The 18539-nt window shown below is 47.9% G+C and overlaps 2 protein-coding genes across 4 annotated transcripts in view; one reads left to right on the top strand and one right to left on the bottom strand.

Annotated features, from left to right (window-relative positions):
* LOC149874651 (uncharacterized) overlaps positions 1-14627 on the bottom strand; it is a 65038-nt gene extending 50411 nt beyond the window's left edge. For both annotated transcript variants that reach the window (XR_016439960.1, XR_016439961.1), the window contains exon 1: positions 14493-14627. The gene's annotated coding sequence lies outside the window, so the exon portion shown is untranslated. The remainder of the gene's footprint in view (positions 1-14492) is intronic.
* On the top strand, positions 5833-16380 carry LOC149874650 (lysozyme g-like). 2 transcript variants are annotated; one of them, XM_090031669.1, is made up of 6 exons: positions 5833-5903; positions 7652-7726; positions 9686-9787; positions 11769-11968; positions 14527-14665; positions 16012-16380. In XM_090031669.1, exons 2-6 carry the CDS (start codon positions 7684-7686, stop codon positions 16143-16145), a joined length of 618 nt encoding a protein of 205 aa, XP_089887795.1. In that variant the 5' UTR covers positions 5833-5903; positions 7652-7683; the 3' UTR covers positions 16146-16380. The 2 variants fall into 2 exon arrangements, with proteins under 2 accessions (XP_089887795.1, XP_089887794.1); XM_090031668.1 differs by lacking the exon at positions 5833-5903 and having other exon boundaries at positions 7634-7726.
* The last annotated feature ends 2159 nt before the right edge of the window (positions 16381-18539 follow it).

The following is an 18539-nucleotide window of genomic DNA, read 5'->3' as shown; positions in this document are numbered from 1 at the left end:
GCCTCTTCCCCATCGCTAGGTTTCCCTTCCCTGGGTGCGCTGCGGTGCTCTTCGCGCCGCCCTGGGTTCTCTGCTCTTGCTGGGGTGGTGTAACTACCCTGGCCTTACCTCTGGCCTGACGCCCGCGCCGTTTATTACAGGCGTCCCCTTGTGCGTATGGCCTGTCTGGCCCTTTCACCAGGTCTCCTAAACGTTGCTCTAATCGAGCTAGGCCCTGCAGGTGAAGTTCTTGCCACCGGGCCCACTTCGCCTCCCAACATTCAAAGAGGTCTACCTGGGTCTCCTTATGCGCAGCGTAACGTCCCCTGTCTAAGGGATCCTTATCCTGGTCCGGCCCTCCTGCCTGTTCTGGGTCACTGTTCCCCCCAGACTGGTCCGGATTTTCCCTTCTGGGAGATTTCCCTTTTACTAACCCCTGGGTCTGTGGTAACTGGGGCTCTTTACCTTGGGCTCTACTCCGATTCGAGACTTCACTGAGGGTTTCTCTTTCCTGCAAACGCCTTTTTGTAGCTTCAAGCTCTTTCTCGCAGGTGCCTGATCTCCTGGTGGTCTGCACTCCCCAATCCATCAGATCTTTCCCTTCTGTCTCTTTACCTTGCTGCACCCGTACCATTTCCTCGGTAGTTTGGCTGCCTACCTCGGAGGACTGCGGCTGGTCACCCTGGCATGGCTGTAACCCTAGCAGCCCTTCCTTCAGGGCTTGCAACTCGGGTAGCAACTGCCCCTGTTCTGCTAGTAGGCCTGCTTCTCTGTTCCGACTCTCCGCAAGGAGGGCCTTCCATGTTTTATTCTGGTCCCTCCATTGTCCTAGATCACCCGAGCTCCTTAGGGTTTGTACCTCCTGGTCTCTCAGGTCCTTCCCCATCGCCTGGCTACCTGCCTCACGAACCTCCCGAGCGGCCTTATCCAGCCTCTGCAGCTCTTCCCGCATGGCAAGTAATTGCTGTTGCAGTTGCCCTCTTTCTGCCATAAGAGATGTTACCTTAACCTGTCTCTCCGCCAGGAGAGTTTCGAGTGCTACTGTCTGCTCCTTGAGATGGTCTCTTTCTATCTGCAGACCCTGCGCTTGTTCTCTTAGTTCCTCAGCGTGCTGGACCCTCTGAGCTTCTAGAGCCCGCTGGTTTTTAGCCTCCCTCAGCCACCGTTCTTGTTGGAGCTGAAGGTTTTCTAATTGAGGTCCGGTTTGCCTCAGGGTCTCGATAAGTATTTCCCTCTCTTGGAGTTCCTCTTGGACACCCCCTAGGTAACCCTGTAGCCACTCCTCTACCGCCTCCAGCTCTTTTTGCAGGCTGCCTGTGTTCTCCCAGGTTTGTACTCCCTGCTCTCTCAGGCTCTTTCTCTCGCCCTTATCTACAAGAGCCTTCATTTTTGTATACTGCGCCTCCCAAAGCTTCCTAGACTCCTCCAGCTGACCACGGTTCTGGGTGAGTTCGTCTTGATATTGGTCTATCACCCTTTCTGCTTTCAGGCCCCTCTCCTGCCAAGTCTCCAAGTCCTCCTGAAGGACTTGGATCTGCTCTTCACGAGCCTGGATCTCTCTCCGTAAGGACGTAATCAGGTCCTTAGACACTTCTAACCGCTGCTTTACCTTTGCCGGGGTTTCGCTGGCCTCCCGGGCCTGATCCCTCCAGCGCCCCACTTCTGCCTGCATAACGCCGAGCTGGTATTCCCGTTTTAGGCTCTTCTCCCTGTCGAGCGCTATTCCCTGCTCAATTCTTCGCACCCTCTCCGCCTCCTCCGCTAGGAAGCGTCGGATCTCTTTGGCAACCCCGCTCTTTTTGCCCGGCGACCATTGTCGCTCCAGGGCGGCTGCTCTAGCCTCTGCACTCTCACGCCAGATATTGGCTGCCTCTAGTTCCTGTCTGAGCTGGAGCACTTGTTCCTCCAGCTCCTCACACCTTAACCTACTCATGAGGTCGTCCATATTCTCCTCCAGCCCCTCTAGGGCTGTTATTTTCTCGGTCTCACGTATGTGCCCTCCTGTCTCGGCACCATACGCTTCGGAACGGGCATCCATGCCCCAACAATGTCCAAGCCCCTCTAGGGCCGTTACCTTCTCTATCTTACGTATGTGCCCTACTCTCTCGGCACCACACGCTGAGTACTGGGCTTCCATGCCCCAACAATATCAACTGCCCTAATCAGCTGGGATCGCTTCTCCCCGCCTGGATTGACGGGTTCTACCCCGTGCACGGCCGGTGGTTCCCGGCCAATGCACCACTTGTGAGGGGGGGTGTAGCAACTAGGGGCGGCCGTGAGCTCCCTAGCACCGCCTACCGTCACGTTAGGGTGACGTAGCACCCTCAGAATCTCGCCCGCCACGACTTTGATGTTAAGATATATGATGTGGAGGCTGCCAGTTTCCCTAATGGACGGTCTTGTTAGTCGTCCCTATTCCCAGACGGGTATTTGATAAGCGTCCTGCCTTAAGGGCAATGCGTGCCTCCAAGCCTCCCCCTTAGCACGCCCCAAGCCTCGCAGCTATTCCTGGGGACGCTTGTATGGTCCCTCGCCCCTCGGGTGCCCTTGCTCTCACTCTCGGGCACCGGGCTCTTCGCCCACCTGGCGCCTCCTTGGGTCGGGCCCCAATCTCTGGCCCGTTCCCACGCCTTGGGCCTGTCCTGCTAGCAGCCAGCTACCTGCTGGCACTTCCTGGGTCGGCTCGCCAGCGCCGCTCACTACCGGCGCCCCTTGGGCCGGGTTCTAGCCGGCGCCTGGCTCACCGCCGGCTCTGCCTTCCGTTTGGAGCGCTCTCGCCGCCCTAGGGCCGGCACGCTCTCGCCGCCCTAGGGCCGGCACGCTCTCGCCGCCCTAGGGCCGGCACGCTCTCGCCGCCCTAGGGCCGGCACGCTCTCGCCGCCCTAGGGCCGGCACGCTCTCGCCGCCCTAGGGCCGGCACGCTCTCGCCGCCCGGATCTCGGCTCTATCGCCGTCCTGCTCCCGGCGCCCTCGGACCGGCGCTATCGCCGTCCTGCTCGCCTCGCGCTTGGGGCTCAGGTGGCCGTAGCCGTGCCTGGCCCCCTTGACCCTTTCTTGGGTCTTTTGCCCCACTGGGCAAAGTGCCGTCTTTACGGGCCGGGGTCCAACCCCGTGCTCCGTGCCACGCCGGCACAAACCTGTACCGCGCTCTCCGCGCTGCGCGCCTCCCGCGCTCGGGGCTCAGGTGGCCGTAGCCGTGCCTGGCCCCCTGGCACTGTGCCCCTACTGGGCACCCGGAGCCCCCAAACTGCTGGGGAGCCCCGCTGGGGCCTTGCCCCCTCTGGGCTGACTGCACGTGCCTCGCGCACTGTCTCTGCCCCGCCTTGGGCCTTGCCCTCTCGGGGCTGACTCTGCGTCTCTCGCGCTCTGTCTCTGCCCCGCTCCAGGGGCCTCGCCCTCTCGAGGCTGACTCTGCGCCTCGCGCTCTGTCTCTGCCCCGCTCTGGGGCTAAACACCGCCCTTATGGGCCGGGGTCTGTAACCCCGCACCCCGCGCCTCGCCGGCGCAATATGGTGCCCTATCGCACCGACAATAGTGCCCCTGGCACTATGCCCAACTGGGCACTGGGAACCCCCAAGCTGTGGGGAAGCTCCCCTTGAGGCCTCCTCGCTCCCCTACAGCCTCCCCGGTCCTCCGGATGTAAACTATAACTAAACACTCAAGCCATCTGGCTATAACATAAGCAAAGGCTCCACACACCTAATAACTCCAAGCCCCACCCGGGCTCTCAATCCTACCTCCAGTTAGGGCGATCCTGTTCCCTGCATCATTGCAGCCGGTTAGCGCGATGAAGTAGTAGCCACTAACCCCGGCCGCTCAGCTCAGCCACAGAGCTCCTGCTCCTGCAGCAGCCAGAAGGGAACTGTGTCTCAGGCTCTGGCCTGAGCTGGTTTTAAAGGCCTGGCCCTGCCCCCTTCCGGTCATGTGACCACCTGGTTGCCCCTGGCAACCAGGCACCTGAGCTGCCTGGGTGATTGGCAGCCCTGCCAATCACTCTCACAATCACGGAGCCCTTCTGTGACTCCGTGACAGTATGCATACAGGTTTCTCTCCCTTTATGCTGTACATGTGATCCTGGAAAACGGTACATAACTCAAATTCGCATAAAGGGAACCCACTTTACAATGTAACAAATGGGGATACATTCGAAGCCCACAACTGTACTGACCCCCAGACCCATTTCTACCACTTTTACAAGTCAATTTTGGGACTCACCAACAGCAAACAGTACACTCAAGCACAGGATGGTGGTGAATGTTAACATAATGGGGATTGCAACTACAGAAACACGTCTCAGACAATGAGTGAGGAGCACAGATACACACAGGAGCACTTCACATCTTTTGGTGCACATCACTCTCACAACGCACTGCACAAAGCAGCTGACTGTGGGCTTCCACCACACCCATCGCATAAGAGTGAATCTACCTCGCATATAATGAATTTTTGGTATAAAAAGGGTCATCGCATAAGAGGAAATTCGCACATACAGAACCTGCATAAAGCGAGGGAAACCTGTATAATTTGTTGTTTATATGTATACATATAATTTATGTTGTTCCTCAAATTATAATTCACATCTGAACCTACATCTTCCCTTAATCACTTCAAAGTGTTTTGAGTCACTCTGTTAATTGCAAGATTTTACCTACAAGACACTAGACTTGTAGGACATTACCTCTCCAAATGATCTGTCACATAATAATAGAGCACTTATAAAAGGAACTCTCCTTTCCATGCTACTAGCTTGGCCTCTCATTTGATTACAAATATAGACTTAAATATTTAAAAACTAGTTAAATAAAAATTGCATACAACTGCTTGATTTTAATTAATATTTCCCTTATTAATCAGATCATAGCAAGGTTCATATTCCAAGGGTGGCCGTGACACCGCCTGGTGACCACACAACCCTCACCCTACTCTTGCTCTAGGGTGCCCTCCCCTTCTCACTCACCTGTTACGCCTTGAAGTATTTGTTTGATTGAAAGGAGGCTGCCTTAGATCAGTGGTTCTCAAACTATGAGATAGGCCTCACTGGAGAGGCACGATGTCATGTCAAGGGAGGCGCGAGCAGTGAGTTTTGGGTATTTTTGAGGAGAGGGCAGTGCCCAGGGCAGCAGGTAGGGAAGTGGGGGTGGCCAGGGGGAAGCTGCAGCTGGGCAGGAGCAGGGAGCCCAGGACTGGGGCCAGTGGGAATACAGAGCTTGAAGCACAGGACTTGTGATCAGTGGGGCACCAGGAGTGCAGAGTCCAGAATGGGACTCTGCCAGAAGTGGCAGGGAGTCCCACACAATGGAGCCTGGCCAGCTCACCCCCTACCCCTAGCTGCACATGGTGGCAGGAAGCAGGGACAGGCCACTGGCTCCATCATGCAGACCCTCCCCATGGCAGCATGCAAGTCCCAAGAGCTGCACGTGAGCCACCAGGAGCCCCATGAGGAGCAGGCCCAGCATGGTTCTACTCACTGCCACCATGTGCAGCTCTTGGAGCCACGTGCTGTCAGGGGGCTCTCCCTGCATGGGCCATGAGCACCCCAAGGGTGCACCCCAGTGCTCCACTACCTGCTGCTGCCATGGCAAGGGCTGTGCACAATGTTGGGGGGAGGGACTGCACACACCGCCATACACGCGCACACACACTCCACAAACTGGAAGGTTTTGTCAACCTTCAACTGTCAGTTATAAACCAGTTAAGCAAGGATGGCATAATAAACCACAACCCTGTGCAGAAGAAGTGTTTGAACATTTTGGGGCTAAAATTGGGAAATAAATGAGCTGACAAATGCAGTAATAAAGAGGGCAAGCAGGTACAAATATGTGCAATCTTGTGCCACCAATTTTGGGAGAGGCAGAAAAAAACTCTACAGCACTGACTATTTGACCGCTGGCCCATCAGCACCTTTCTTCTTTCAGTAGGACCATGTAAGTAGTATTACTGTCATGGGAATTGCTTAGCTTGTCTGATTTTTGCTTTTTTTTCCCAAAGTCATGTTGTTTATATTTGAGTTTCATATACAGGTTTGTTTACAAGGTACTTCTCCTCTGTCTATCCCTTGGAGGGCCATCTAATAATCAGTTTTTTAAATGGAGCTGTGTTCATATAAATAAGCCTATGCCTACTTTGCTATTTGTCCCGCGCTCAGCATTATTCTGGATTTTGCTGGTGGGCAGAAACAGTTCTTTGTTTTTTGCTGGAGTCTCTGACTTTCAGGTCTAATGTACTTCCTCCTCAGGACATTTCTTTGTAGTATTTTAGATTCTTTTTTGGATGGGTGACTTCCTTTGCTTGCTCTAGTTTCCTGGAGGCTAATTCTGGGTGTTATACAACCCCTTCTTTGAGATTTTTCTCAAAGAAACAAATCACTGTCTTTAGGATTCAGTTAGCCCGGTCCTAAAACTGCAGGATAGGTCCTTTGTTCCTAGATCAGTATATTTTTACCTTCTTGGTACTCTCTGTTGATAAACATCTCCCACATCGTCATTTTCACTTGGAGTGCAAGTATACAACAACTTCTGAGGCACATTTGCATTGCCAGCTTCCTGTGTCTAAGCTAAGTAAATCTCTTCAGGTGCTTTAAGACAAGCCCATGTCTCCTTTGTGGAGAACAGTCTACGATACCAGAACACGACTGGGGGAAAAAAAAAAAACATTGCTAGGAATTCTTTAATCTTTGTTTTGGTATTTGCCCCCAGCTTTTTTTTTAGGGAAGAGATGGGGAAACAAGAGGAACATGTGGAAAGAGAGACCCCAATGAAAAGAAAGAATTGAGATTTGAAATCCGAGTCACAGCAAACTGGAATTGTGAGATCACTTTCCTCCTTGCCAGCTCCCATGTGGATACTGGATGGATTTTATTTTGGTTACAAAACGTTACTGCACATTTCATCATCTCTGAGATCACATTAACTTTTAGAGTAAATAGGATATATTCTTCTTGTATATATAAAAACCCCCCAAAACATCAATCTTTGGGCAAAATACAAAGTGAAGGGAAGCAAGTAAAAAATTGACCTGATTCAGAATGTGAGCTATTCTTCAGTCTATACATCAGTAAATTTTGATAGGCAGTAATAGAAGGCCAAAGGCTACAGTCCTCACTCCTGAACAGATCTTCATTATACAATAGGGTTAATGGAGAATTAGAGCTAGAAAGGACTAACACAGATTGTGGAAAGTTATCATATCCTGCCCCTGCTCACAGATATGGCATAAGCTATAATAAACACTATCACAATATGTTGTAGATACCCTGGCACAGGCTCAAGGTTCAATTTTGAAGGGAAAACAGCAGCTGGTAATTCTTAAAACAGTTAATCATACTAATTTCAAATCAAATATTCTTGGAGATTATAGTTTTGAAGACAAGTAGGAAGATAAATTAGAATATCAACAAGGTTGAATTATTAAAGCTTGATTCCACATTTATTCTCTCCTCTCTCTTCTGGACTCTTTGTATGCTCTGTCAGGGAAAGGCAGAACTATTCTTGTGGTCTCTGCCATGGCTACCCATACACCAAGACATAGAATTGCTTTCTATTTTCCTATTGGCACATTCAGTCAAGAAAAGTATTCAATTGTTCATAAAATGGTGTACAAGTATTTATATTTAGTTAGAGGACATGTCAAGGCCTTTCTTTTGTCATGTTTGCTGCTTTTGATTTTTTTTCAGATTCTCTTCTGTGCTCAGGAAGAACCACCCCCATGCATCTGCCACTGATCATTCTGGGCCTAGCTGCCATTATTGGTGAGTTTGGAGCAATCTCTGGTTCACTAAACTTTCTGCCACGACAACTGAGTCAAGAGATTTGGGACACATAAGACATCAAGGTTACAAGCAAATACTTGGCTGAAAGAAGGTTCACCAGACCTGGAAAAGGCTTATCACTGAACAGTTGACAGATAATAACTGCTCATGTGCCCACAGTTACCCCACAGAAAGTAAAAGCTACATGAGGTCAAGCAACCCAACCTGATTCAGGGGTAAATTGACTTGGTAAAACTCAGGAGCAGACAGAAGTGACAATTTTTGCCTTAACTGGCCACAATAAGTGGTTTAAAACCATGACCAGACACAAGTGCAAAGCCATTGGCAACGCGTAGGGGGTGCACGTGCACCCCCGATATTGGCCATGTACCTCCTGGAAGCACCAGCCGCTAAAGCGGAAGTGCCAACGGGAATGCACTTCTGGCTTCGCCAGTTTCGCTGCTGGTGGTTCTACACTCAGCGCTCAGCTGCTGAGGGACCTCTTCCTCCCGGTCAGGAATCAGATGCTGGGGACCCCTCCCACACCTCCATCAGCCACCTGGTGCCTCCCCCCAGACTTGGGAGGCACCAGTTGCCCATGTGCATGGGTGCAGACAGCTTTAAAAATGGCCGATTGAGTGAAAATCTCACACCTCATTGAATGACGGGTCAGATGAAGACATTTCAGAACAGCATCTTTTGTAACTTCTGTCCGCCAGCCTCAAGCTGTTTTCAGAATGGGAGGGAGAAAAAGGAATGGAGAGAGTTCAGTCTGGGGGTCTTCAACCCCCACTGGAGGATGGGGCAGGTGTGTTGCAGTCCTCCCAAGGTGGCAGGGGAGGGGGGCTCCAATCCACCCCCCAGGGCCAGCTGGGGAACCGTTAGAATTAACTCTCTCTACCCCCTTTCCCCCTTCCCAGTCTGACAGCTTTGCAGCCTCACAGGGAGGAGGGGCCATTGCTAGGGGCAGCCAGCAGCTACATTCCTCTCCCTCCTGGAACCAACAGTGAACTCAGATCACTGAACTCAGAACACTTCCTGCAAAGCATTCTCAGGTACAACAGGGAGCTGCACTTCTATCTGCACCCTCACTTACTGTTAGATAATTCAAGGAATGCGACCAGTTACCACGCATCATTTTTTTTCATGCAAAGTCCATACCTCCTGATATCTCTCCTGAGTTTGCTCATTTGTCCATACCCTAATACAGGGGTCAGCAAACCCCGGCACGCATGCCAAGCATGGCACACTAGGGCATTTTGCTTGGCACACCAATGCCAGCCTGAGCTCTAAGCAGCTGCTGCCAGCCACAGAGCCCAGGCTGCTCCCATCAGGCGGCTGGGAGGTTGCAAGCCTTGCTGCAAGCAGACTGGGCTCTGGGGACTGGCTGCAGCTGGGAGGCTGCAAACAGCTGCTCCAGGCTCTGGCTTGTCGGCACTTTGGCACCTTTCAAGGTAGACATTGCGGTCTTTTCTGGACTCCAGCCGAAAAACATTGTCTACCCCTGTCCTAGTACATTTAATTAATATTTCCACCAATCCTAGCTGTGTACATGAGCATAGGGAATGGGTGTCAACAGTTAATGGAAATTAGAATTACAAAATTAGAATCTATCACATGATGGAGCTCATAGTACTTAGAGGACACTTGCAGAATGGGGACATAGGAGGTGTCCCTTCATAGGCACTTGGGTTTGGCTCAGGATGCTTTTATCCCTGGCCTCTTGGAGAACACAATGAAAGATCCATTTCATCCATCTCTACTGAGGATGAAGTCCTAAAGAGGACTTCATCCTCAGTAGAGGCAATCATTTCTGGCTGGCAAGCTCCCCAAGACCTATGAAATACAGAGTACTCCATCTTGAACAGAGTATGTATGATTAATGACTCTGAATTCTCTTAGCTTTACTCCTGCTCACAAAAGCTCCTTAATGTAAAATGTCTCTATTTAACTTTTCAGACACTTCCTTCAGTCAGTCTAGATGCTATCGCAATATAAATGGAGTTGATACCACTGGGGCTTCTTGTCAAACTGCAAGATCAGAAGGCTTAACATACTGTGGTGAGTATGATTCTGTTTTCAGGCTCATTTTAGAATACAGGTGATCACTGTAATCCACAGCTCTTGATGTCTTCCAACCACGGAAAAGAGGGTTAATTGATTAAATCTTATGACTGGGGTGACCATATGTCCCAGATTAGCCATGACACTGACAGTCCCAGATTTCAGAGGCTGTCTCAGCATCCCAGCCATTGGAGAAAATTGAAACAAAAGTCCCAGATTGGTGGGAACCTGTCCACACATGCCCAGTTCCTGAGTCAGGAGCTGAACATGTGTGGATGGGTCCCCACCAATCTGGGGACTTTTGCTTCAGTTTTCTCCAGGGAGCCCAGCCAATGGGCTGTTCCCTGGTCTGGACTCCACTGGGCTGTGAGCAAAGTCACTTGTGCAGTACAGTGGGAGGTTGGAGGGAGGGGGGTGGAGGGCAGAGGAGCTGCAGAGTTTTTGTCTGGCCCCCTTCTGGGAGTGGTGGAGGCGGGGGCAAGGGACAGTCTGTGTCTGTGCCTGGTCCCACTCTTGACAGCCATGAGGAAGGGAGAGACATGCATGCACTGTCCTACCTGGCCTAGACTGCTGACGCTACCCCTCGCCCTGCCTGACCCCATCCCAGATTTCCTTCAAATTATTATGGTCACCCAACTCATAATATTTCTCTAGCAAAAATAATCCTTTTCTGTTTTTACCTGTGGGCAAATACCAAAATTATGTTGTTCCGTTGGCATTAAAAGAGTAAAATGACTGACAAATTTTGATCCAGAAAGTAAACAGTCCATTTTTATATCAGCAGCTCTGATCCTTCTTTATGTTCTTGAAGCAGTCAGACAAAAACCTCAAACTGAAGTCAAAGGTGCTGAGAGTGCTATAAACCTCAGAAGATGAAGCTCTAGGTGGTCCTGAATTATAAAATTTAACCTAACTGACCACCCCAAAGCTGTGCAGTAGATCAGTGATGGAGCTGACTGGGAGATTCCTGGTTTCCCATCTCTTACTTGGTCATTGCTGTCATTATTGGTACTGCTAGTAAACTTGAAGGAACACCTTATTCTGATTGCTCCAAAAATAAGATAGGATTTAACACAGAGACATGATTTAACTAGGAGTGAAGTTACACATTGCACTCTGTACTAGGGGCACCTAAAGCAAGTGTCCACATGTTAAAGCTCATTAACATGTGCTAAGCACCCTCCCTAGCTTGTGTTAGGGTAATTTCAGTCTGCTCCATAGAGTTAAAGTGAGCAAAATAACAGTCCTCCAGCATCCCAGGTGCACCACTCCCACCCCCATCAATCCCTCCCCTTAGCAGGGATAGAGTCCATGTGTCCTGGCTACTAATCTATCACATTCCTGCTTACCAGCCCTCTAGTGGCAAATTTGAGCTCTGCAGGCAAAAAACAGTATTAACCTTTAACATGCAAATACTCACAGTACATTCTAACTTTGATACTAATTAGCACTCCATAGATTTAGTATAGTCTCAATGTAATGTGTAACTCCACCCCTATAGGATTTTCTCTCAGTGCAGGATGGGCTGATGTTGAGGCTTCAAAAGAAAGAAGGAGGGGAAAATGCAGGTGTGGGGACTACTACCTCCTTTCCCACAGATGCCTCTTGGAGGTATAAAAGTCCACCATCTGTTTGAGTATGGGTCCTCCTTTTGATTGTAACCCTCCATACTTCTGCCTCATCCTTCTGTCTGGAGACAAGATCCTTGCCTAGAGGGTCCCAGGTGCTGTCTGTTCCTCCCCAAAGACAGTGCACAATTCCCCTTCACTTTCCTGGCAAATCCACACCCATTCTTCCTTGACTCCAACAATACAGATAAGCACCAACATTTTCTGTATCATTTCAAGTCACATTTCTTTTTCACCTTGACACTATATACATGATTCATAAATTAAAATGCACAACCTAACTCATACAGTGTCTACCTAGGGTGACAAATAGTTCTGAAATTAAATAATGAAAACCTTTACTTGTACAGGAGTCCGGGCTTCTGAAACAATTGCTGAGAGGGATCTACCCAGAATGAATAAATATAAAGGCATAATTCAAAGTGCTGGCAGAAAACTGTGCATAGATCCAGCTGTGATTGCTGGCATCATCTCTAGAGAGTCACATGCAGGAGCTGCTCTAACCCGTGATGTCTGGGGTTACAGGGGAAATGGCTTTGGTTTGATGCAAGTGAGTAATTTACAAGATAGCATGAATGGGTGTTATAGGCAAGAAGACAGCCTTATTTCTCAATAGTGCAGCTACTGCTGATGTCCATACCATTAAAACAAACTAGAGTTGCAGCACCAGCATGTTGCACTGGCACAAGAGACACCCAAGATCTGTAAGCAAGCTTCTTTAAAGTGTTGATTCCTCTTTGGACAGTGTTTTTCAACCTGTGATCCACAAACACCATAGGGGTGCACAGGGTACATCTAATGGGTCCATAAAAGATGATTATGATCAATCAAAAATATGTGAATGTCCACACTCACAATTCAATGCACCTCCATTCAAAATATTTTAGGGTTCCACAAATGAAAAAAGGTTGAAAGCCACTGTCTTAGGAGGTTAAAGAGGGTCCTTAAGAGCCGGTGCATTTTATTCTGCCACCCAGACAGTCAATTTTGTGGTGGCAGCATTTGTGAAGGTGAAAGCCTTACATGAAGCAATGAGGTGATTCTACATTTTCATCATAGTAAGCTTACTATGACCTTTTCCATTGGTTTCAGCTTCCCACTCCTCTGGTCACCAGCTACATGTTTAAATTTGTATGGAAATATGTACTGAAACACCCTCCCTCACTCAGGTCTTACCTAGCTCTGGAACTCTTTAAGCAAATGGGTACTTCAGGGTTTGATTTTAAAAGGTCCTGAGACACGTAATATTCAGCTTCTGTGCACACCCACAAACACTTTAGTCTTGACAGGGCTGAGCACCTCAGTGCCCATCTCACCCCCATTGTTTAGTGCAGGGGTTGTCAACTGGGGGTCCCTGTACCTAGTGGGTCCATGTGAGTCGGCGGGGATGGAGCACCATCACCTACCACCCTGCACCACTGCCTCCTAGGAGCAGGGCCGGGGCAGGGCAAGGGCAGTGGCACCCCTCTGTGGCCCAAACAGGTGCTGCCCAGCTAGCTGGATGTGATGGGGAGGAGGGGAAGCTTGGACGTGGTGGCCAGCCACCACCTACCACCCTGTGCTGTCGCTGCTCCAAATGCAGGCACTGCCATCTCCACCCCTTGTTCTGTGTCCGGCCGCCAGGGTACACTAATTGAAAACCCCTGGTCTAGTGGTATCTACTGGGTTGGACTCGATGACCTTTCAAGGTCCCTTCCAGTCTTTAATTTATATGATTCTATAATGCAACAGCTAGACTTACCTCCACCTATCTCCACCCAAAAGGTCTCAGTCTAGGAAGGATACTCATAACATGTTTAGCTATAAGGCAGTGGCAGCTGCATTTTCATTAAAAGCGCAAAAGGAAAGGATTGGAGAGGACGTGGCCCCTTTTCCATATAATTTAGTAGTTAGAGCACTCCCCCATGATGTGAGTGTCATTCCCACCTCTGCTGCAGGGGATTCAAACCTTCACCACCTTCAAACCTAACCCACTAAGCCTCCAGCCTATTGTGTGGTGGGGCTGGATTGCATTCTCTATTCAAGATTCACCAAGTCACAGTACGTGAGGTGCATGACTTCAGCTTAGTGCTTAGGGCCCTCAATTAGAAAAGTGAACTTCTGAGTTCTGAGCACAGTTCCTCTTCTGTTAGCCAGTATCTAATAGTGAAAACGTAGTATATAGAGAAGATCATGGGGCATTCTGGCAAAGATTTGACACAATAAAAGCTAGTTGAATGCATTGAGGGGGCAGTAAACTGCCTAAGCTTATTGGGGAAAGTCTTAGCTCACCTTTACATGTGTAAGTGGCACGAATATAGCCACTTAACTACAATTCTTGGCACTTCTGCCAAATTTAGATCTTATTTCCACCTGTGGTGGAACAGGATCATCCTATACACATGCTAGCCAGAACTCATGTGGAGGAGCAAGTCCTTCCCACCATTTAGCCCAGTGGCCTCATGGTTCGAACACTTGCCTGGGGAGGCATTCTAGATTCTAGGTTTTGATCACCCAGAGGGTTTGGGCCTCTATCTCCTGCTTCTCAGAAAAAGTGCCTTAATCATGGCACAGGGAGACCTGAGTTCTGGCCCTGATCCTTGTCCCATTGGGACAGAAACAATTCCATTCCTGTTGATTGGTGTTATCCAGTGAATATTAAATGCATTGTTTGGTGGGCTAACTTCAGGAGGGAAGCGGTGGACAATGCCTAGCCTATGGCCTGGTGATTAAAGCACATTACTAAAAAAGAGAAAATTATAGCTTCAAATTCCAGTTAAGTGACCAGCAGCCTAGAACGTAGCAGGCTCTTGGGCTAAAATAAAAGGTATTAGGACCCTCCTACAGCATCAAACCCTCCTCCAGCATCTCTGATGAAAGCTTTGGACTTAACACCCATTATATAGGTGCCAGGCATTTTTGTTTCCTACAGGCACTTATGCAAACATAATGAAGCCTAATGAGCCTATTCAGAAGGGAAATGCAGGGGGGTGCATAGTTACATAGAATGAAAACTGCATGTAAAGGCCAAAATTGTAGTTACAACGTTACATAGGTACTTGGTTGCATACAAGATTTAGCCCATCATCTTTTACCTTAGAAGAGTAATGTTCCCTTGGTTTCTTCTAGGTTGATAAGAGGTATCATAAAATCGTTGGGGCATGGAACTCTGAGGCTCATCTCATCCAGGGCACACAAATCCTTGTGGGTATGATTAAGGCAATCCAGAGAAAGTTCCCAAGGTGGACTAAAGAACAACAGCTGAAAGGTATAAAGTATGGACTATATTCAGGCTATGAGACAAGGGAAATCCTAAGACACATATCCTATTAAATATCTTGTGTTACTGAACTTCTGCAAGAATCTTTCATAATTTTCACCATTGATACAATTTTCTGCTTCCTGATTTCCCAGAGCTTGGACAGTGAAACTAAATACATCTGTTTCACATTGGTTTTCCCTTTCTTTAGCACAATATTGGGTTTGAGTTTTCAAAACTGCAGGGGAATAGTTAAATCCATAAAGAATTAATGTTCATTACCCTATTTTAATGTGCATTAAAGCATCACAAAACAATGGGCTCTTTTGCTAATGTGCATTAAAATAAGCTAATGCTCCCTTTTCTAGTACCTCATAAGGGAGGTACTAATTTAACGCACATTACCTAAAGTTCAGTAATGAACATGTGGATGCACCCTTTATGTTGTTATTTGGGCCTCAACTATTTCACCATGGCTGCATCTACATGAGACGCTGACTGTGCAGTAGTGTTCTATGGCAGGAAACGTGATGCAACACTAATGTGCAGTAGTAATGAGATAATGCGTGGTCAGCATCACAAAAAAAGCTGTCTAGTGATGCTACTTTGCAGTAACTCTGGTGTATACAAGTATCAAATGGCCACACAGTCAGCATCTTGCGTAGACGTGGCCTACGAGTACTATTGGGAAGCCATTGAAGATAAAGGAAGGTTTGGCATTTTTTTAAACATAGCCAGCATCTGACTCTGAATCTCTGTAGAAGTGTAGTCTTTTTGAGGACTATAGATAAATCTTGACAGAATTACAAGATTGTGCAGGTTAGCATGAAAGATGGAATAGAGTAAATTAGCATCCAGTGGTGAGCTTTGTGCTGCTATATCTAGACTGGTTCTACTATCCAGGTTAACTCATTTACAGCTAGCTCAAGTCTATGCTATACTGCAGCATGCAGTGCTGGCACAGAGATTCAGAAAAAGGAGGAGAATGACATTCATGCTCATGTTTCAATATTCATCCACTGTAGTTTTCATTCAGCCCTGAAAATGACTGAGACAAGGTTACTGGGTCTTCATTCATTAAGTGTGGGTGTGGGCTGAAGAATGAGGCCTCCTGTTTGAACATGGTTAGCCCTCTGCATGCTATATTTTCACACAGCAACTGGTATCTGTGAATGTAAAACCATCAAATCCTGATTTTTGAGTGAATTTAGGATTTTATACGTTCTGTTCACAGAGCCTCAGTCTAATAAGATACAAAGTAAAAGAGAAATTCAGACATTTCCAAAAGCTCTTACAAACTAGGAGAGAATGTTTAGTTTTCTGTCTGTGTTTACACTTCTGATGCTTTGTTTCAGGTGGGATTGCTGCCTACAGTGTAGGACCTGAAAATGTCCGGACTTATGCTGATATGGATATTGGCACAACACACAAAGATTATGCCAATGATGTAGTTGCACGAGCCCAGTTTTACAAGAAAAATGGATACTAAATGTGGGAATGCCCTTCTACTTGGATTAATTACAGTCCTTAGGTTGATCGGTCCAACTTTCACGAGAGAGCTTGAGTATTCCTCAATGTTACTAATTGTTCCTCTGAGCTATGAGGCTTCCTTGTCAATTTTTTGCCTTCCCAATTTAAAACGGTGCTTATTTCGTTATTTGTCATTTTGCTAAGAAATCAAAAGGGGAAGTTCTCTTTCTAGAGAATTCAGCTTTCATTTTCAATTTTTTTGTAAATTACTTTGAAAATGCATTCTTACAGCTTTTGGTTGGAAATCTTCAGGTACTATGCAAATCATGCATATGTATTAGAATTTTTCAGAAAATGCTTAGAGCTTGGAGTGAGCGCTTACGAATTAAGACAATCTTAATAAAATATTAGTGAGTGAAGTGAAAGTGAGCCTTTTGTGGTTTCTCTTTATCAGCAAAGTTTGGATGAGGACAACTTTAAGTTATAGGGTTTTCTCTGCTATTGAGGGTCTTAACATTCATTACTTGTAAAGAAGGGATAATATTAGGATTATTCTGTTCATTACATTCTATGTTCCTATGACTTTATTTTTTTTTAAATTGAATGCATTCCAAAAAAATAAATCAACAGCCTATGGTAAGAAGAGGAGCTCCTAGATTAATGGAATTACTGCCTTTGACTTAAATTAATATTGATTCAGCCTTTGAAAGGAAGTTGAATTCTGTTGATATGTCTCAGCACCCAGTATCTTCTATAAAAAACACGACCTGTGGGTTCTGAGCAATTTGGCATATCTTGCTTATTATGTGTCTCCGCTAGAGCTGATCTCTTTACAAACCACAACCAGAAATGTCTTTATAAGCACCTTCTCTTACTCTGGGTATAGTCTGCTATAGCACCTACTGTGCAAGCCATTCAGCTTGCCATAGCAGGTATTACATTTTTCTTTAAAAAGTACAAGTACTATACTACAGCCCTAGGTAACCCTCCTGTCATTCTATAATATCTTCCTTTTTTGAGCAGTTAGTATTTAAGCAGACTACACAGCATACATGACTGCTAAAGCCAGGGAGGTCAGGAGGATGGTTAGCAAGCAAACTGTTAGCAGGTAATGTCAGCTTCATCTAAACCAAGGGTGCTCAATCCTAGCCTGTGGGCCAGATCCAGGCCATAAGGCCATATCATCCAGCCCACAGGGCTCCACACAGGCCTGGAGTTTAGGTTGCAGGGGAGTGGTGGCAAACACTGCCACCATTTCCCCACCCCCAAATATCCAACCCCCTGTTCTGGCCCCATACAGGGCCCCAGCTGGGCCACTGCTGTATGAAGGACAATGGACCATTGTTGGCCTGGCTGCACATGGCTGGATTGGCTCCAAGCTGCACCCACCCCACCCCACCAGGCCAGGCATACCCAGCCAGGCAGCCTTCTAGGACAACAAACTGAAGGGGATCAGAAAAAACAAAACAAAACAAAACAGTGTGCATGCTCATTGAGGGCCACTTCAAGAGTTTGAGCATGTGCCAAAGCAAGCAGGGCAGAACTGGCAGCCACACTGCTACATTGGGGTAGTGTCTGGGGCCCTCCCTCGACAGGTCCTAGGTATATTAGAAGGGAGGACGGCAACAGTTTATTTGCCTAGGGCAGCAACAATCTTTACACTGCTCCTACACTCGCACAGCTGGGTCAGGCTGCAGTTAGGCCATTTGTGTGTGGCTGGATCAAGCCTAACCTGAGCCAACACTATGTGCCATGGGGCAAAGAGGTTGGCCAGCACTAATGTGGATAATGCATACAAGATCTACAGTTAGTTTTGCTGGCATATTGTACAACCGTCAGCATGAATGCTGCCCCAGAGGCTGGGGAGGCACAGTGAGTTCCTGTAGGCTGTGGTGGCGCTGTTGGAGGCAGGAGCATGGCAGCAGCAAGCGGGAAGCTCCCGCAGGCAGCTGCAGCAGTGTCAGTGGTGGAAGGAGGGGAGGGTGGTAAGCACCAGCAGTCGGCGATCACACACAGATGCCACTGGCAGCAGCAACCAGCAGTAATTGCAAACTGCCCACAAATGCCACCAGCAGTGTTGGCAGCAAAGGAGTGGGGGTGGCGAGCAACAACAGCCTGCAAGCGCCACCAGCAGTGTCAGCAGTGCCTTTTCGCCACGCTCAGGGGGTGCACATGCACCTGCATGCACCCACTATGCGTTGCCAATAACCAGTGTGGATTAACAATGATGTCATCAGATCCACTACCTGAAAGAAATGGGATGACAGTGCAACAGTTACTGAAACAATTATTCAAATGATCCTCTTACCTAATCCAGAGCAATGATTCCATGTTGTTTTAAAGACACAACAAACTACAAGACCATTTAATAAATCATTCTACCTCTATTTTCAGTATGTAGCATAACATAGTA

Source organism: Crocodylus siamensis, chromosome 1 (assembly GCF_052110815.1).
Source record: "Crocodylus siamensis isolate JL-2025a chromosome 1, ASM5211081v1, whole genome shotgun sequence".
NCBI classification, from domain to species: domain Eukaryota; kingdom Metazoa; phylum Chordata; order Crocodylia; family Crocodylidae; genus Crocodylus; species Crocodylus siamensis.
This window is presented reverse-complemented; position numbering and strand designations above follow the sequence as displayed.